Source organism: Quercus suber, unplaced genomic scaffold (genome assembly GCF_002906115.3).
Source record: "Quercus suber isolate HL8 unplaced genomic scaffold, Cork oak 2.0 scaffold_662, whole genome shotgun sequence".
NCBI classification, from domain to species: domain Eukaryota; kingdom Viridiplantae; phylum Streptophyta; class Magnoliopsida; order Fagales; family Fagaceae; genus Quercus; species Quercus suber.
The window spans coordinates 158,065-175,049 of NW_027070103.1; the positions used below are offsets into that span (position 1 = coordinate 158,065).

Consider the following 16,985-nt stretch of genomic DNA (forward strand, 5'->3'; position numbering starts at 1 on the left):
TTAAATTACCAATATCCCAAAAGTTTAAGTTATTGAGATATAATAAATTTAATTATTTAACCACGTAATCTAACAATTTTTCCCTTATTATAGCAATATTGATGAGTGACCCCACTGTTATTCGGCTAACAGGTTTGTGCCCAGTGTCCACTAAGCTCATTCTCCACAGTCAATGGTCTGGAATCTAGAACTACTATCAAAGTCTGCCTGCACATGGATTCAAATGATGATAAAAACCTAAAATATTGAAGGTCCAACATGTACAGCCACCCACTTTAACAGAGAGAATGAACAAAGAGCATCTTGCACCACCAAATTAAGCCCTCCCATCCCCTATATATATTATTATCATTCATTTTCATTCGTATTAATTCATTCTACCTTGTAGAGAAAAAGGGAATGGGAAATATGATGAAAGGGTCAAGGGTTTCCATGCTTTTGCTAGTGATCATCATGGTTGTTTTAAGCATGGAGGAGGGTGTAAAATTGGCCAAAGCTGCTGGACCAAGCGCTGCACAATGCAAAGAGGAGAGGAGGCTTGGGATTAATGCATGCAAGCCAGTTGTTTATGGCAAGCTTCCAACGCCAGAGTGCTGTGAGCGTGTAAGGGTTACCCATATTGAATGTGTTTGCACTGTCGTTACGCCAAAGTTGGCCGCCCTTATTGATATCAATCGTGCAATTCGCCTCATTGAAGGTTGTGGTCGCAGGGTTCCTCGCCACTTCAAATGTGGGAGTAAGTACTCTATCTCTCCTTTATCTCGAGAAATTATTCACTCTTATAGGATGAGACCTTCCCTTCAATCTCTCTATATATGTTACAAAATATTGGAAAGTTGGACTAATTCTTATTTAGAATTAAGTTTTCAATCAACAGAGAGTTCATGAATTAACCAAGCTAATTAATTACATATAGTTTGATATGAAAAGTTTTGGTCTTTTTACCTAAATTAAACATTTATTTATCTGAATACATGCTTTGTGTTTATGACTTCTTTTTCTTTTTTCTCCTTTTTGCAGGTATCACTACTCCATGAATCAAAGTTGCTTGGCTGTCTTTTCTGGTTACTATAAAAATATGATTAGCTATTGTCAACGTGGTTAGAGAGAGGATGGGTAGCCTTGGATCAACAGATAATAATGGATTATTATTATTAATAATAAGTTCTTGGGTTATTTCCCAGCCTCTTGATTGATGATTATGTAATGTACTGTTCTTTCTATGAATTAAACTTATTTATTATACTAAAGAGTATATTGCGGGCTTAGTTACATTTTTTTCATTCCTTCGGATATCTCAGCATCATCATTTGCGGGTACGACAGAGAAGTAATTTTTCTGTTTTTGTTTTGTATTTGTTTTGTGGGATTCTGATGGGTAGAAGTGTTAAGAATATGAATCCTAGTAAATCACCATTTGTTGAAACTATTGAAGATAAAGTTAGAGAAAAAGATAACGTCTCACATAACATCAGATAACTAGAGTTTTTCCCTTTTTGTTGTAATCTTTTTATTTTTCGAATGCTTGTAAGCCAGGAGATTGATTTGGCTAGCTTTCTTTACACTCTGTTTTTCAAACTTGAAGAACACTATGGCAGGAAATGATTTTTTTTTTTTAGAACCCAATTTACTACTGCTTGGGTATTTTTGCTTCTTAGGATGCGAAATGGTGAAAAGATTAAAGATTTCATCATTCATTTTCATATTTTGACAGTAAAAGTTAGCCAAATAGGTTGAATTTCTGTAAAATTTTCTAGCTGTGATTATAACAAGTTTTCAGTTTTTTAAAGTGGTATTAAACCTTTATACCTGCATTCTTATAGTAAAAAAAAGGTACTTTTTGTTGATTCCTTTGAAAAGCTCAAGTTCATAAGTGATGAAGTTTGAAACGATGATGAGTTTGTAAAAAAATAAGGAGGCAATGAATCCGGCGGTGGTGATGTTTCAGAGAGTAGAGGGAGGCGAAAGGTAGAAAATTGCAGAAATAGAGACAGTAAGGGATCCAGTTTTAAAGAAAAATTTGCATAAATTAATGACTTGCGGATTCCTTAAACAGTGCTGGAATCCACAAAAAAAATCGCCAGACGCACATCAAAAGAATTTCAGCAACATCTAAAGGGATACTGAGTTAGCTTTTTTTGAACCATCATTTAATTGCCATGTGTCCTTTTATCTATACAAAAAAGGGAGAAAGCGTTCTAACGAGGGAGGAGCCTGGCCCCAAACTAAGACCATTTAATTAAAATCCATATTGAGTCAACACCGGTTGAAACCAATCACAATTGATTACACAAATTATGAAAAAAAAGAAAAAAGAGAGGGATATTTTTAATTTATTTCTTGAACAATGATGCAAATTTCATTTTATTCAATAATTAGTTATTTCATGAAGTTTTCTTAATCTTCATCCTCTAATATAATCAAGTGGCAACTTCACTAGGAGGTATGACATCGTTTGTTGAGTAATCATCTTGAAGACTTGATCGCGCCCTGCCATTTTTCGAACATTATTCTCACGGTTCCTTGAGCTCATTGCATGACGTTGATAATCATACTATTACTAACCATGAGTCCATTAAATGATGTTAACAGCTATGGGTCATTAGTCCATTTCATCAAGTGAAGAAATTGTGAGTCGTGATCCCGACTTGAAAAGCATGAGGAGTTTTTGAAAAAAAGCTCATTCCTTGTAGTTGTCCCAAAATCTATTCTTTTTTCTTTATAAAATATAATGAGATGACATGAATTGACTAATAGAATAACACCATGAGAGAGAGAGAGAGAGAGAGAGAGAGAATTATTTAGAAAGTATGTTGTGAATTAAATAATTTTTTGAGTTAGAAAAAAGACTAAATATAGCAATAGTAGAGAAAACCATCTTATTGGTCCACTCTATAGAGTGGAGATAAGGGATGCATTCTTTAACAATAGGCCCCCTATGTCTTACGTGTGTGTGTGAGGGCATTGCCGCAATTGGGGGTATGGGAAAGACTTTATTGAAGAGATTATAAAATGCTGCCAAACCATGTGATTTATCATAAAGTAATTAATAATTAATAAAGAAATCCATCCAACCCAACATAATACGCAAGCCTTCAACTCCATGCTACAAACTCTATAATTATCTTTTAGTAAAGATTGAAAAGCCACCTAATAATGATGTGATATAGTACGAAGAAGTAATTGATTAAGAAAGAAATCCATACAACCTACGTCATGAGTTGGGCTTCAACTCTATATGTTAGAAATCCTATACTTTTACTCAGCAAAAAAAAAAGAAATCCTATACTTTTTACTCCCTTCCACACAATAACTCTATTATCACGTTTGTTTTCTGTTTTTAAGAAAAAGAAATTTGTTATATTTTTCAATATAATAATAATGGTAATGTTCTTCAATTAATCTTCATCTATAATTTTATAACACTTAACGCCATATAATTTTCTTTTTTTTTGGGATGGGGGATAATGGAGAGAAAATAAATGAAATGAAATTAATAATTACGTTCTTATGTTTGAATTTTGATTTCGTAGAGAAAGTGCTGGAAAGAACAAAGACCATCTTGCATCCACCAAACTGTATATGATATGTATTAGCATTACCTTTTTAAAATGATAGTTTAACTCGAGGAACAAATAATAATTGGGTCAGTTTCCCTACTGATAGTTACCAGATACAGCGAGCAAAATATAAATTAAGACCATTTAATTAAAATCCATACTGAGTCAACACTGGGATAAACTAATCACAGTAGGTTATGCAAATTGTGATTTTAAAAGAGGAGGGGAAAATTTCAATTTATTTCTTGAATAATGATAAAATTATCATTTTATTCAATAATAATATTTATTTCATGGTGTTTTCTTAATCTTCATCCTTTAGCATAATTAAGTGGCAACTTTATTAGGAGTTGTTAGTATATACGTTAGTCTAGCCCATTGGGCTTGAGCCCAATATACCTTACTACACTCATATTATTTGTTCATCATACATACTGTGCCTATATAAGACTCTTTATTATACAATGTTATACGCATCATATATAAAGAAGAATATATAGTTTATTCTCTCAGTTGCTCTAATACCATGTTAATAATATAAAGACAGAGATTGAAAAAATAAATTGTATATGATGTGTATAACACTCTACAATAAATAACCTTGTATAAACACAATATATTTGAAGTACAAGGAATATAAATGTATTACAAGTGGTATGACATTGTGGACTAACAGGTGGTATGACATACTCTCTAAAAAAAAACAGGTGGTATGACATTGTTTGTTGAGTAATCATCTTGAGGACTTGATCTCGTCCTGCCACTTTAGGACATTATTCTCATAGTTCCTTGAGCTCATTGCATGACGTCGATAATAATACTATTACTAACAATGAGCCCATTAAGTGATGTTAAAAACTATGGGTCATTAGTCCATTTCATCAAGTGAAGAAATTGTGAGTAATGAATCATGATCTCAACTTGAAAAGCATGAGGAATTTTTGAAAAAAAGTTCAATCCATGTAGTTGGATGAAATATGGGCTTTTAAGGGTTTATGTGTACCTGTCCCAAAATCTATTCTTTTTTCTTTATAAAATATAATGAGATGACATGAATGGACTAATAGAATAACACCATGTGGCTCTCAGAGAGAGAGAGAGAGAGAGAGAGAATTATTTAGAAAGTATTTTGTGAATTAGGTGATAACTTAAATAATTTTTTGAGTCAGAAAAATACTAAATATAGCAATAGTAGTGGAGAAAACCATCTTTATTGGCCTACTCTATAGAGTATAGAGTGGAGATAAGGGATGCACTATTCAAAAATAGGCCCCCTATGTCTTACATGTGAGGGCATTGCCGCAATTAGGAGGTGTGGGAAAGGCTTTAGTGAAGAGTAATTATAAACTGCCGTCAAACCATTTGATTTATCATAAAGTATTTAATTAGAGAAGCAATCCATCCAAACCTACGTAATACGCAAGGCTTCATCTTTATGGTACACACTCCATCTATTGCCTTAAGTCCAAAAAGAAAAAGAAAAAGTCCACACCCTATAATTGTTGTTGATTCAGTATTCTGCCCCCAAATAATAAGTATCACATTAATTGTAATTTGAAATTACCAAATAATTAGTACTTTTTAGTGATTAAAAAGCCCTTAAACAATATGAAATATTATGAACCTTGATGAGAATGCTTTTATAAGGAGAGTAAAAATTCGAATCATCTCTTTCTCAGCGCTCTAAGTTATAAATAGGGACTTACAAAAAAAAAAAAAAAAAAAAAAAGGATATTCAATCTATTATTAAACTGTTTGAAACTATTAAGTTATAGAATTTGAATTACCCTAGATTTATTATAGGAGTAACCTTATGCTTGAAATTGAAAAAGATATTAGTTGCACCCAATTTTGCCTTCCAAAAAATGATAAAAAATTTAAAAGGAGACAAAATAATATATGGAATGTTAATCAATAATAATTTTTTTTTTAAAATCTATTGAATTTTTTAAAAATTCTCTTTGCTCTTTCCAACACTTTCTCTACAAAATCAAACATAAGAATGTAATTATTAATTTAATTTTTTTTCTCTCCATTATTCCCCCCCCCCACCAAAAAAGAAAGAAAGAAAGAAAGAAAATTATGTGGTGTTAGTGTTATAAAATTAAAGATGAAGATAAAATGAAGAACATTAATATTATTATTATATTTAAAGATATAACAATTTTTTTTTTTAAAACAGAAAACAAATGTGATAATAAAGTTATTGTGTGGAAGGGAGTAAAAAGTATAGGATGTCTACCACAGAGTTGAAGCCCAACTCATGACGTAGGTTGTATGGATTTCTTTCTTAATCAATTACTTCTTCATAATTTTGTTTTTTTAAAGAAAGACATTGCGTCATATTATTAGGAAAGACTGTTCAAATTAACTTGTAATATAGATGAAACGTCTGGTGGAACATCTTCCATCTAGATTACTAAATGAAATGAAAAGACGGCTATTCATAATATTTCATATTGTTTAAGGGCTTTTTAATCACTAAAAAGTACTAATTATTTGGTAATTTCAAATTACAATTAATGTGATACTTATTATTTGGGGGCAGAATACTGAATCAACAACAATTATAGGGTGTGGACTTTTTCTTTTTCTTTTTGGACTTAAGGCAATAGATGGAGTGTGTACCATAAAGATGAAGCCTTGCGTATTACGTAGGTTTGGATGGATTGCTTCTCTAATTAAATACTTTATGATAAATCAAATGGTTTGACGGCAGTTTATAATTACTCTTCACTAAAGCCTTTCCCACACCTCCTAATTGCGGCAATGCCCTCACATGTAAGACATAGGGGGCCTATTTTTGAATAGTGCATCCCTTATCTCCACTCTATACTCTATAGAGTAGGCCAATAAAGATGGTTTTCTCCACTACTATTGCTATATTTAGTATTTTTCTGACTCAAAAAATTATTTAAGTTATCACCTAATTCACAAAATACTTTCTAAATAATTCTCTCTCTCTCTCTCTCTCTCTCTCTCTCTGAGAGCCACATGGTGTTATTCTATTAGTCCATTCATGTCATCTCATTATATTTTATAAAGAAAAAAGAATAGATTTTGGGACAGGTACACATAAACCCTTAAAAGCCCATATTTCATCCAACTACATGGATTGAACTTTTTTTCAAAAATTCCTCATGCTTTTCAAGTTGAGATCATGATTCATTACTCACAATTTCTTCACTTGATGAAATGGACTAATGACCCATAGTTTTTAACATCACTTAATGGGCTCATTGTTTGTAATAGTATTATTATCGACGTCATGCAATGAGCTCAAGGAACTATGAGAATAATGTCCTAAAGTGGCAGGACGAGATCAAGTCCTCAAGATGATTACTCAACAAACAATGTCATACCACCTGTTTTTTTTTAGAGAGTATGTCATACCACCTGTTAGTCCACAATGTCATACCACTTGTAATACATTTATATTCCTTGTACTTCAAATATGTTGTGTTTATACAAGGTTCTTTATTGTAGAGTGTTATACACATCATATACAATTTATTTTTTCAATCTCTGTCTTTATATTATTAACATGGNTGAGATGGGAAATTATATGCACAGAACTATTGTTGAACCAACTGTGTGGATATATGGATTTCAAAATGTGAGTAGTTGGGATATCAACGTGAGAATGTGTGGAGGGGAAAAAATATCAAGTGGGCAATGATATTGTTACCCTTGGTGCGCTTACTTTTTGTTATTTGAAAGGTTAAAAAATAATTAAAATATTTTATAGTAGGCTTGTAAGTTGTGAGTGCTTGTATATGTTTTCATGTTTTTGTTTTGGTTGAATTGTGGTAGCTAAAGTTTAATGTTTTACTATTATTTAATTTTTTAGTTAAAATGACAAGTTATAAATTTATTTATTTATTTTTATAATTATTAATTAAATTATTTATAACGTCACCGGTTCAACCATCAGTTGAATTTTGGTCCGCTAGAAAATCGATAACCATCCCTTTTTCAGTTTTTTCAAAAACGGTTTTTAAAGCCATAGTAATTTACTATTAATATGAATTGAGGTTGAGGGTTTGATTTTACTTACCTTTTCAAATTTCAAACTTTAATTTATTAATTAAGGGTTTAATATCTTAACGTATATACTTACATTACATCCTAAATGATAGCCTTAAAAATATAATGTTTCTAAATTTTGATAAAACTATGAAAAATATGTCGATGGTCAAAAAATTCCTAAAAATTGGAAATGCAAATAAGGCGGTATAAACTATAATTTGTTGGGGAGTTCATAAAAGAAATTACTTTGTAGCTACTATACTCTTCTCACATAAAAGTAAGTTCCATGTACTTTAAAAAAATCTCATGTTATGTGAGAAAATGACTTAATATACACATAATACATTGAATAATTTTATGGTACAAAGAAAGAAAAATTTAAACTGCAATCGATCCAAAAACTCTATAAAAAAAAGACACCACTTCCGAAAGAATGAAATTAAAGGACATGTTGCTTCTATCTAGCTTATATCTCTATATAAAGAAAGGTTTTCATCATATTAAGAATTAATAAGCAAGAATGAATGAAATTATTAATAATAAAAAATATTTGCAAAAATGAAACATGCACTGAGTTTAATATTACTCTTTGCTTTTCATATCTCTCTCTCTCTCTCTCTCTCTCTCTCTCTCTCTCTCGTGAATAAGTTCATGTGCAAGAGGCAAGAGCAGCAAAAAAAAGCCTCAATTGAAGCAGACAGATCATTACAAATCTACTTATCTTTGGGCTTCTTTGGTTCTTCCTCAACACAAATATAGTAAATCTGATTTTTTTTTTCCTTTTTTTCTTTTGAGCAAAAGGTAAGTAAAGTAAATTTGATGTTTTTGGGTCCCTGTGGATGTCTTAGGCTCCAAAATCAATATCTCTCTTAAATCTGAAACAAGATCTCCCTTTTTAATTTTTTAATTTTTTTTTGGGGTTAAAAAACACAACAACTGAATTATTTATGACGAAATGCTAAAACCGGTTTAACCGCACCGGTCTCTGGTTATGCTGGTTAAATCAACGTTTTGTACTGTTTATATGGTTTTCCTTTCATTTCTATTTTTAAGTTTTAACTAATATACGGACCGGATTAAGGTCTGGTTCCCGATTGAACCAGTCGGTCCGGTTTTTAAAACCATAAAATTACTAATAAATCCTAAATACGACCCATTTAAATGGATGAGATTTTTTCTTTTAAAAAAACTAGTTGCTAACTTTGCTATGCATTAGAACCTACCTGCGTATGAGGTAGATTAAATAATTTTATAAAAAAATTTAAGAAACTACATTATTATATAATTTGCTTTTGTATAATTTTAATTTGTCTTACAATTTGATAAAGAAGCCATAAAATAAATTTTAATTATCAATGTTTGAGTTTGAGTTTAAGTTAGACTTGTTAAAGAAATAAAGTTTCACTCTTTGCTAAGTTTAGATTAAAGAAAAATAATTTTATTTTAAAAAAATAATAATGATGAGTTTGAGTTTAAGTTGAACTTATTAGAGAGATAGAGTTTTTTGTTAAATTTGGATTAAATAAAAATAATTTTATTTAAATAAAATGATAATTTTATTTAAATATTGTGCTAATGTAAAAAATGGTAAGAGTTTCCAAGATTTCAATTTATATATAGAATATATAGATGAGATTTAAAATATTATTATTATTTTTAAAATTTTAGGATTTAATTTGTTTGAAAAGTAATTTCCTTCGAAATTTTTATAAAATGATAATTTTGAGTTTGAGTTTAAGTTAGGCTTGTTAAAGAAATAAAGTTTCATTATTTATTAAGTTTGGGTTAAAGAAAAATAATTTTGTTTAAAAATAATAATAATGATGAGTTTTATTCTTTGTTAAGTTTGGATTAAATAAAATGATAATTTTATTTAAATATTGTGCTAATGTAAAAAATAGTGAAAGTTTCCAAGGTTTCAATTTATATATAGAATATATAGATGAGGTTTAAAATATTATTATTATTTTTAAAATTTTAGGATTTAATTTGATTGAAAAGTAATTTCCCCCGAAATTTTTATTGGCAAAGCTTTAGAACATTATCATTTTCACTGTCCAGTCAAAGGCTGCTAAAGAAGGAAACACAAACATCTGTGAAAATCGTTGACTCACTCCCCTGCTCCACTCTCCATGATCATTCATTGATTCATTCACTCTTCTTTGTTAGATTCTTCGTCCTTACTTTAATAAGAAAAGAAGTCACTGTTCTATACACAAAACTCAACCTCCTCTGTTTTCCACAGTCAACTCCATCCAGATCTCAACGCCCGATTCTCTCCCCACAATCCAAAGACTCCAAATCCCTTTCTGGGTTTTACTCTTCTCCCCCAAATCTCAAATGGGTCGTAAGCCAAACGACTCAGAGTCCACCAGCAACACCTCTCTGATCCTCCTCTTGGTGGTTCTGAGTTCCTGTGCTCTGGTCTACTTATTCCTCTCTGTGTTTCTCACACCAAGTAGAGAGTACTCTATTGAATTTGAGCCGTTATTGCTTGAAGAAGATGCTGTTGCAGGGGAAGAGAATGGAGCTTGTTGTAGAGGGATTGAGAATATGGAGCTTTGGGGTAATGCTGTGAAGTGGGGTTCGGACTTCAAGTTCAATTCCTCTGAGGAGTGTTGCAAGGCTTGTAAGGCTATGTGTAGTGGCAATGATGGGCCGTGTTTGTGTGATTCCTGGGTCTTTTGTGGAAATCGGGAGGCTTGCGGATCGAAATTCGGAGAGGTGAGTGTAATTTGGTTCTTGGATCTCTATAATTTTTTGATGTGTAATTTTGGTATAATATGTTTGGTATGTCATTTGGTTATTCTGGTGAATTGCTTGTTTGTTTGTGAATCTTTGGAATGCTGAAACAATTTATTCGAAAATGAGGAATATGCGTGAACTCTGAAATAATAAGAGTTCATCTATATGTAACTTATTCCGTTGGGCTTCCCAAGATTAGTTGGATTGTTCACCTTTTAAAGCACTTACGGAATTTTATTTTTTATTTTTATTTTATTTTTTGATGATTGGTAGTGGACAGTTATGACACAATTTCAGAATATGTTTGATTTTTGTGAATTTTAACCAGATATTTATATTTTCTCATCCCATGGTTGCCAATAAAGTTCTAATTGAACAATATACTACATTTCTCAACTAAATGAGTTATAACTTCATTTCATTCACTTTAAATTGCTTCAGTGTTGGCTGAAGAAACAAAAGGACACCTTGGCCCCACAACGGCAAGATTTGGGGCAGAAAGTTATTTGGACTTCTGGGCTCATCTTTGGAAAAGGAGAGGTATACAAGAACTTTTTGGCTGATGTGAATAATTTTCATACTGTGAAATCGGAAGGTTCTCATAATTTTTGTGATGTTTTTGTACATTTGCTATTGAGGATATCATTCCGTCATCTCTCTCTTCTTTCAATGTTGAATTTTCAGCATTTAATGGTATGGTTAGCTTATCTCTTAGTTTTATATTTATTATCTTTTCTTGTAGGGCATTGTGGGCTTGGAAACTGAATATGGCACTCTTCATATAAAAGTAAGTGTTCATGCTCTCTGCAGCTTTAAGCTCCAAATGCTTTTTACATGGTAATAATGACCTGTGGCACTGGTATAGTTAACTGGCAATGAAGCTAGAATCTTTTCTATAGATGATAAGTTTAGGTGCACCAGCGTACAAGTTTGCATTAGTTGATATCCTCCTTTCCTGTAGTAAATATCAAACTTTTGTTCATGGTCTACATATGTTTTGATTTGGTTTTCTGGTTTTATATAAAATTCTAATATTTCCAGTACATAATGACAATACTGCATTTTGTGCAGCTTTTCCCTGACTGTGCCCCGCATTCTGTGACCTACATTCTTGAGCTGTTGACGTTGCGCCATTGTGCAGGTTGCCAATTTTATCGGGCAGAGAGCCGGGGTCTATCTTGGGATTCAGAAGGAAACCACATAAAAAATGTGAGGCTTCATTAATTTTCTTTTCACTTTTCCATCCCCAGTATGATAGGAAATTGGAGGAAATGCACGTGTACCACTTTCTGGTTTAATTGTGTACTTTTGCTCTATAGTTTTGCCTATGTTAACTCGGTCATACTGATATTTGTATCTAGGCTTTCATCTAGAGTCTATAGTTGCTTCTCATGAGCTTTAAAACTTTGATTTGTCATTTGGCCTCAAGTTTTTTTTCCCCTCCCCCAACATAGTGTGATTCTACTATATATAAAATTCAAAATTAAGGGGCTTCACCAATCACATTTATCACAAGAGAGAGAGAGAGAGAGAGAGAGAGAGAGAAGGGCATAATCCATCAACATAGCTACATATAAATTCAGAGCATCCAATGGATAGTGAGGATAGTACTTGAAATTAATTCTCTCTAAAAATTCACCCATACAGAGACACATGCATGTGGGAATATCTTGCTTTAAAGTTTAAACTTGAAAGCCAATAGAGTAACTAAATAGCCACCAGAAATTAGCTGTTTTTGACTATCAGTGTTTACATCAATGATGCAATTATTGTCCTTTTCATGTGTTTTGACAAATGTGGAGGTTCCTTACCTTTTGAAACTTTTGATCCATGTTAGCTTCTGGACATACCAAAGGGATGAAGTGTTGTGCAGACCATATGTACACATACATGTTCTTTCTCTCTCTCTCTCTCTCTCTCTCTCAACACCAGCTTTTGTTAAACACTCCTTGGCTTCCTCTGATTTACTGTGTGTATTGACTGCAGTAACACTGTTTTTATAATAATTTGAGTATTTAATAGTTATAACTCAACCTTGTTTTGTGATTTTCCCAGGCGCCTTTAGGCCCTCCTTTTGCATTGATTCAAGGAAAACTGGAACCCCAAGGAATTACATTCAATAAGATCCCAACTGAAGTATGCCCAATTATAAGAAGGGGTTCAGTTGCTTGGATTGGTTCTGGCCCAGAGTTTTTCATAAGCCTTGCAAACCACCAAGAGTGGAAAAATGCATACACAGTGTTTGGTTCTGTCCTTCCAGAAGACATGGAAATTGCCGAGAAAATTGCTCAGCTTCCCACTACACCAGATGTTTGGAACAATATCAATGTGACCGTCTTGAAGAAACCTGTTCCCTTGTTGATTCAAAGAATCAAGAAGAGTAATGGAGATCTTAACGGCATGTAACCTCAGGTTAAATCCATATGTAGATGGTTGTGTGTAAATGACAATTTTTGTTGCATTTTTTTTTCACGGCTGCTTTCAGATGTTACAAATTCTATTTGCATATCTTTGTAAGTTTGTGGTAGTAATAACACCAATTTCTGGAGCTGTTTGTATTGAGCTGGCTGGTGGCCGGTGGGCGCTTAGTCATATGAGAGTTCTGTTCTTTGGTCTATGTAACGAACTTCATACATTCATAAAAAGAAATACAAATGAAGTATTACTACTTGCACTGACTAGCATCTTGCGTGTAACTCCATTACGCAGTATAGCAGGTAGTTGATCATAAATTTGTCAAAGGATAAACGTATGTGTGATGGTACAGAATGTGTTGAGATTACAAGCTGACCAGCTTATGTTAAGTCAGTGAATGGTGCCATTACATAAAGCCTGAGACTGTAAGACACAACATCGTTTTGCTTTCATCCAATTCACTGTAAAACTGATACGATGCTGTATCTCTATATTTAATCAATCACATGCTAAACGTGTAATTCTGTTAGACAGCCGTTGGGTTTAGTTAGTTTGTTGTGACAGTTATAGGCTCTGTTCTAGGTGCATATACACAGTGTTTCATGATTGTAAACCATAAGACACCATTTTGAGTAAAATTGATTGGTGTGCATTTTATTCATCTCTTTGAAATTACTCTCAAAGTTTACATGGTATCAGAGCCAGCGTGGCCAATTTTTCGAATACCATTGATCTGCTTCATAATCAAGCTCTTCCACTCAAGCCCATTAGCACTCTTATGAAATATGTCTAACTTAAAGTCAATCAAGGTTGATAGCACGAATTAGCTGCTATGGAAGAACCAGTTAACTTTGATCTTGAAAACCTTCTCAATATTTGAGTATATCGATGGCTCTCTCTCTCCTCCAAGTAAGTTTATCCTCGATAGCAAAGGTAAATTCAATGGAGTCAAGAATCCAAAGCATCAAATTTGTTTAAATAGAGATCAAGCACTGCTAACTTTGATCAAATCTACTCTTACACCTTCAGCTTTGTCCATCGTTGTTGGACTTAAATCCACTCATGATATTTGGAACACACTCAAGAAAAGGTACACCTCAATTCTCACTCTAATGTGCTTAATCTAAGAGTTGGATTGCAATTGTTAGGTCCATATATTTAGGTTGGCAAACCATGAACAATTGTAACAGTTAGAATCTAGATTGTCTACTAAATTGGTTTCAAGGATAGTTATTTGAACTAGAAAATTAAGGTTCAAGCGGTTGAAGACTCAAGGAAGAGTTTTATTTTGGCATATTTTCTTTATAATCCGTCAATTTAAAGAAGAGATTTTTTTTTTTTCGTTAGGGTTCTTACCACAAGAGAGCCTTCAAGATTCTATAAGCCTACTCTCCGTAGAATCCTTATGAAATCTTTTGTAACTTGTAGAAAAACTAGTAGACTAATGGAGGCTACTATATTAGTCTACTAATGAATGTTGGTTGTTTCACTTTGATAGAAGGCTATTCATGATTTGTTTAATTAATCATTTGGCCTTAGAATTAATTAACCGATATAACTGGGGGTCTAAAAAACCAAGAGTTACTCTCTTTTTGCGCAAAGTTTCAAATTAATTAAATTGCTACTCTATTTTCTTTTAAGACATATGCAACACATTATTCCATCAAATGACTAATATCATTTGGATTTTAAAAAACAACACAATTTGGAATTTTTTCTAGTAGGTGGGCAACCACATTCCAATGTCTTTTCTAGGGTTTAAACTCGAACCATTACATGTTTGCACTATCACTTGGCACCCTCAAGAATATGTCCTAATCTTGACAACAAAAAGGTGATATCATAAAATCTTGGTGTGAGGTCTAGTGGTCAAGCACTTTGTTCACCTTATTTCTAGTGGATAGGTTTGAGTAGTTTGGGATATTTTAGCATAGGGTGGTGGGCCACTAGGCCATGCACAAATAGGGCTTATCTCGGTAGATGAATAGTGACTTACTCCTATAATTTCACTCTTTTTTTTTTTCTTTTTTTTTGTTAATTTTATTATATAAAAAGAAGAAAAAAAAGAAAAGAAAAGAAAAGGAAATGTTATTACTTAGTACTTCGTCAATGTTTAACTATTACTCTACTTAAAATTTGATTTTTTAAAATATTAAGAAATTAAAATGATTTACTCCTATTAAAAGTTAATGGCCAAAAGTTTTAATTATCCACCATTATTTTTATTTTAATAATTAAATTTAGCTCTTACTTTTTGTATGTGTTATTTTGTTTAAAGTAACTGTCATATATATTTGTATAACTCACTTTTATCATGTGATCGTACTTTAAGTACGATCCATGGACCTTTTGATCCATGAATTTCTTGTGATCCATGAATCTCTCTCACCCAACAACCAATAAGGTGAGTATATGAATAATAAGCATATAAAAAAAAAACCAGTAAGTGCTTAAAATTTTGGAATGCAACTTAGAGCATCCGAATTAGATGTGGCAAAAACTATGCCATTTTGCCACACCAAAACTCTACTTTATTATTTTACCACATTATTTTACAACATATCATTTATCAGATGTGTTATACTTCAATTCTATACATTAAAATAATATTTACTATCCATTAAAATAATATATTAATTACCCCCTATCATCCTTATACTCATAGTCAACAACAACAACAGCACAACCACCACTGCCGCAACAATGACCACCAATAATCACTGCCGCAACAACACCGACAGCCACCACCGGCACAAACCGATATCCATCAATGTCACCTCAAAAAAAAAAAAAAAAACACAAATATGAAATATGTCTAACTTAAAGTCAATCAAGGTTGATAGCACGAATTTGCTGCTATGGAAGAACCAGTTAACTTTGATCTTGAAAACCTTCTCAATATTTGAGTATATCGATGGCTCTCACTCTCCTCTAAGTAAGTTTATCCTCGATAGCACAGGTAAATTCAATAGAGTCAAGAATCCAAAGCATCAAATTTGTTTAAATAGAGATCAAGCACTGCTAACTTTGATAAAATCTACTCTGACACCTTCAGCTTTGTCCATCGCTGTTTGACTTAAATCCACTCATGATATTTGGAACACACTCAAGAAAAGGTTCACCTCAATTCTCACTCTAATATGCTTAATCTAAGAGTTGGATTGCAATTGTTAGGTCCATATATTTAGGTTGGGAAACTGTGAACAATTGTAACACTTAGAATCTAGATTGTCTACTAAATTGGTTTCAAGGTTAGTTATTTGAACTAGAAAATTAAGGTTCGAGCAGTTGAAGACTCAAGGAAGAGTTTTATTTCGGCATATTTTCTTTATAATCCATCAATTTAAAGAAGAGAAAAGTTTTTCTTTTTTCTTTTTTTGTTAGGTTCTTACCACAAGAAAGCCTTCAAGATTCTATAAGCGTACTATCCTTAGAATCCTTATGAAATCTTTTGTGACTCCTAGAAAAACTAGTAGACTAATGGAGGCTACTATATTAGTCTACTAATGAATGTTGGTTGTTTCACTTTGTTAGTAGGCTATTCGTGATTTGTTTAATTAATAATTAATGAATTGACTGATATAATTGGTCTCTAAAAAACTAAAGAGTTACTCTCTTTTTGCGCAAAGTTTCAAAATAATTACTCTCTTATGAAATCTTTTGTAACTAGTAGAAAAACTAATAGACTAATGGAGGCTACTAGTGAATATTAGTTGTTTCACTTTGATAGAAGGCTATTCATGATTTGTTTAATTAATCATTTGGCCTTAGAATTAATTAACCGATATAATTGGGGGTCTAAAAAACCAAGAGTTACTCTCTTTTTGCGCAAAGTTTCAAATTAATTAAATTGCTACTCTATTTTCTTTTAAGACATATGCAACACATTATTCCATCAAATGACTAATATCATTTGGATTTTAAAATACAATACAATTTGGAATTTTTTCTAGTAGGTGGGCAACCACATTACAATGTCTTTTCTAGGGTTTAAACTGGAATCATTACATGTTTGCACTATCACTTGGCACCCTCAAGAATATATCCTAATCTTGACAACAAAAAAGTTTTATCATATAACCTTGGTGTGGGGTCTAGTGGTCAAGCACTTTGTTCACCTTATTTCTAGCGCATAGGTTTGAGTAGTTTGGGACATTTTAGCAGAGGGTGGTGGGCTATGCACAAATAGAGCTTATCTCGTTAGATGAACAGTGACTTGCTCCTATAATTTCACTTT

General features: G+C 32.3%; 2 protein-coding genes across 2 annotated transcripts; both read left to right on the top strand.

Annotated features, from left to right (window-relative positions):
* The first annotated feature begins 219 nt into the window (after positions 1-219).
* On the top strand, positions 220-1,250 carry LOC112037446 (non-specific lipid transfer protein GPI-anchored 13). The gene is made up of 2 exons (XM_024070268.2): positions 220-736; positions 1,021-1,250. Exons 1-2 carry the CDS (start codon positions 400-402, stop codon positions 1,035-1,037), a joined length of 354 nt encoding a protein of 117 aa, XP_023926036.2. The 5' UTR covers positions 220-399; the 3' UTR covers positions 1,038-1,250.
* Positions 1,251-9,568: 8,318 nt separating this feature from the next.
* Positions 9,569-13,017, top strand: LOC112037445 (uncharacterized). The gene is made up of 5 exons (XM_024070267.2): positions 9,569-10,312; positions 10,775-10,873; positions 11,076-11,120; positions 11,405-11,542; positions 12,389-13,017. Exons 1-5 carry the CDS (start codon positions 9,929-9,931, stop codon positions 12,737-12,739), a joined length of 1,017 nt encoding a protein of 338 aa, XP_023926035.2. The 5' UTR covers positions 9,569-9,928; the 3' UTR covers positions 12,740-13,017.
* The last annotated feature ends 3,968 nt before the right edge of the window (positions 13,018-16,985 follow it).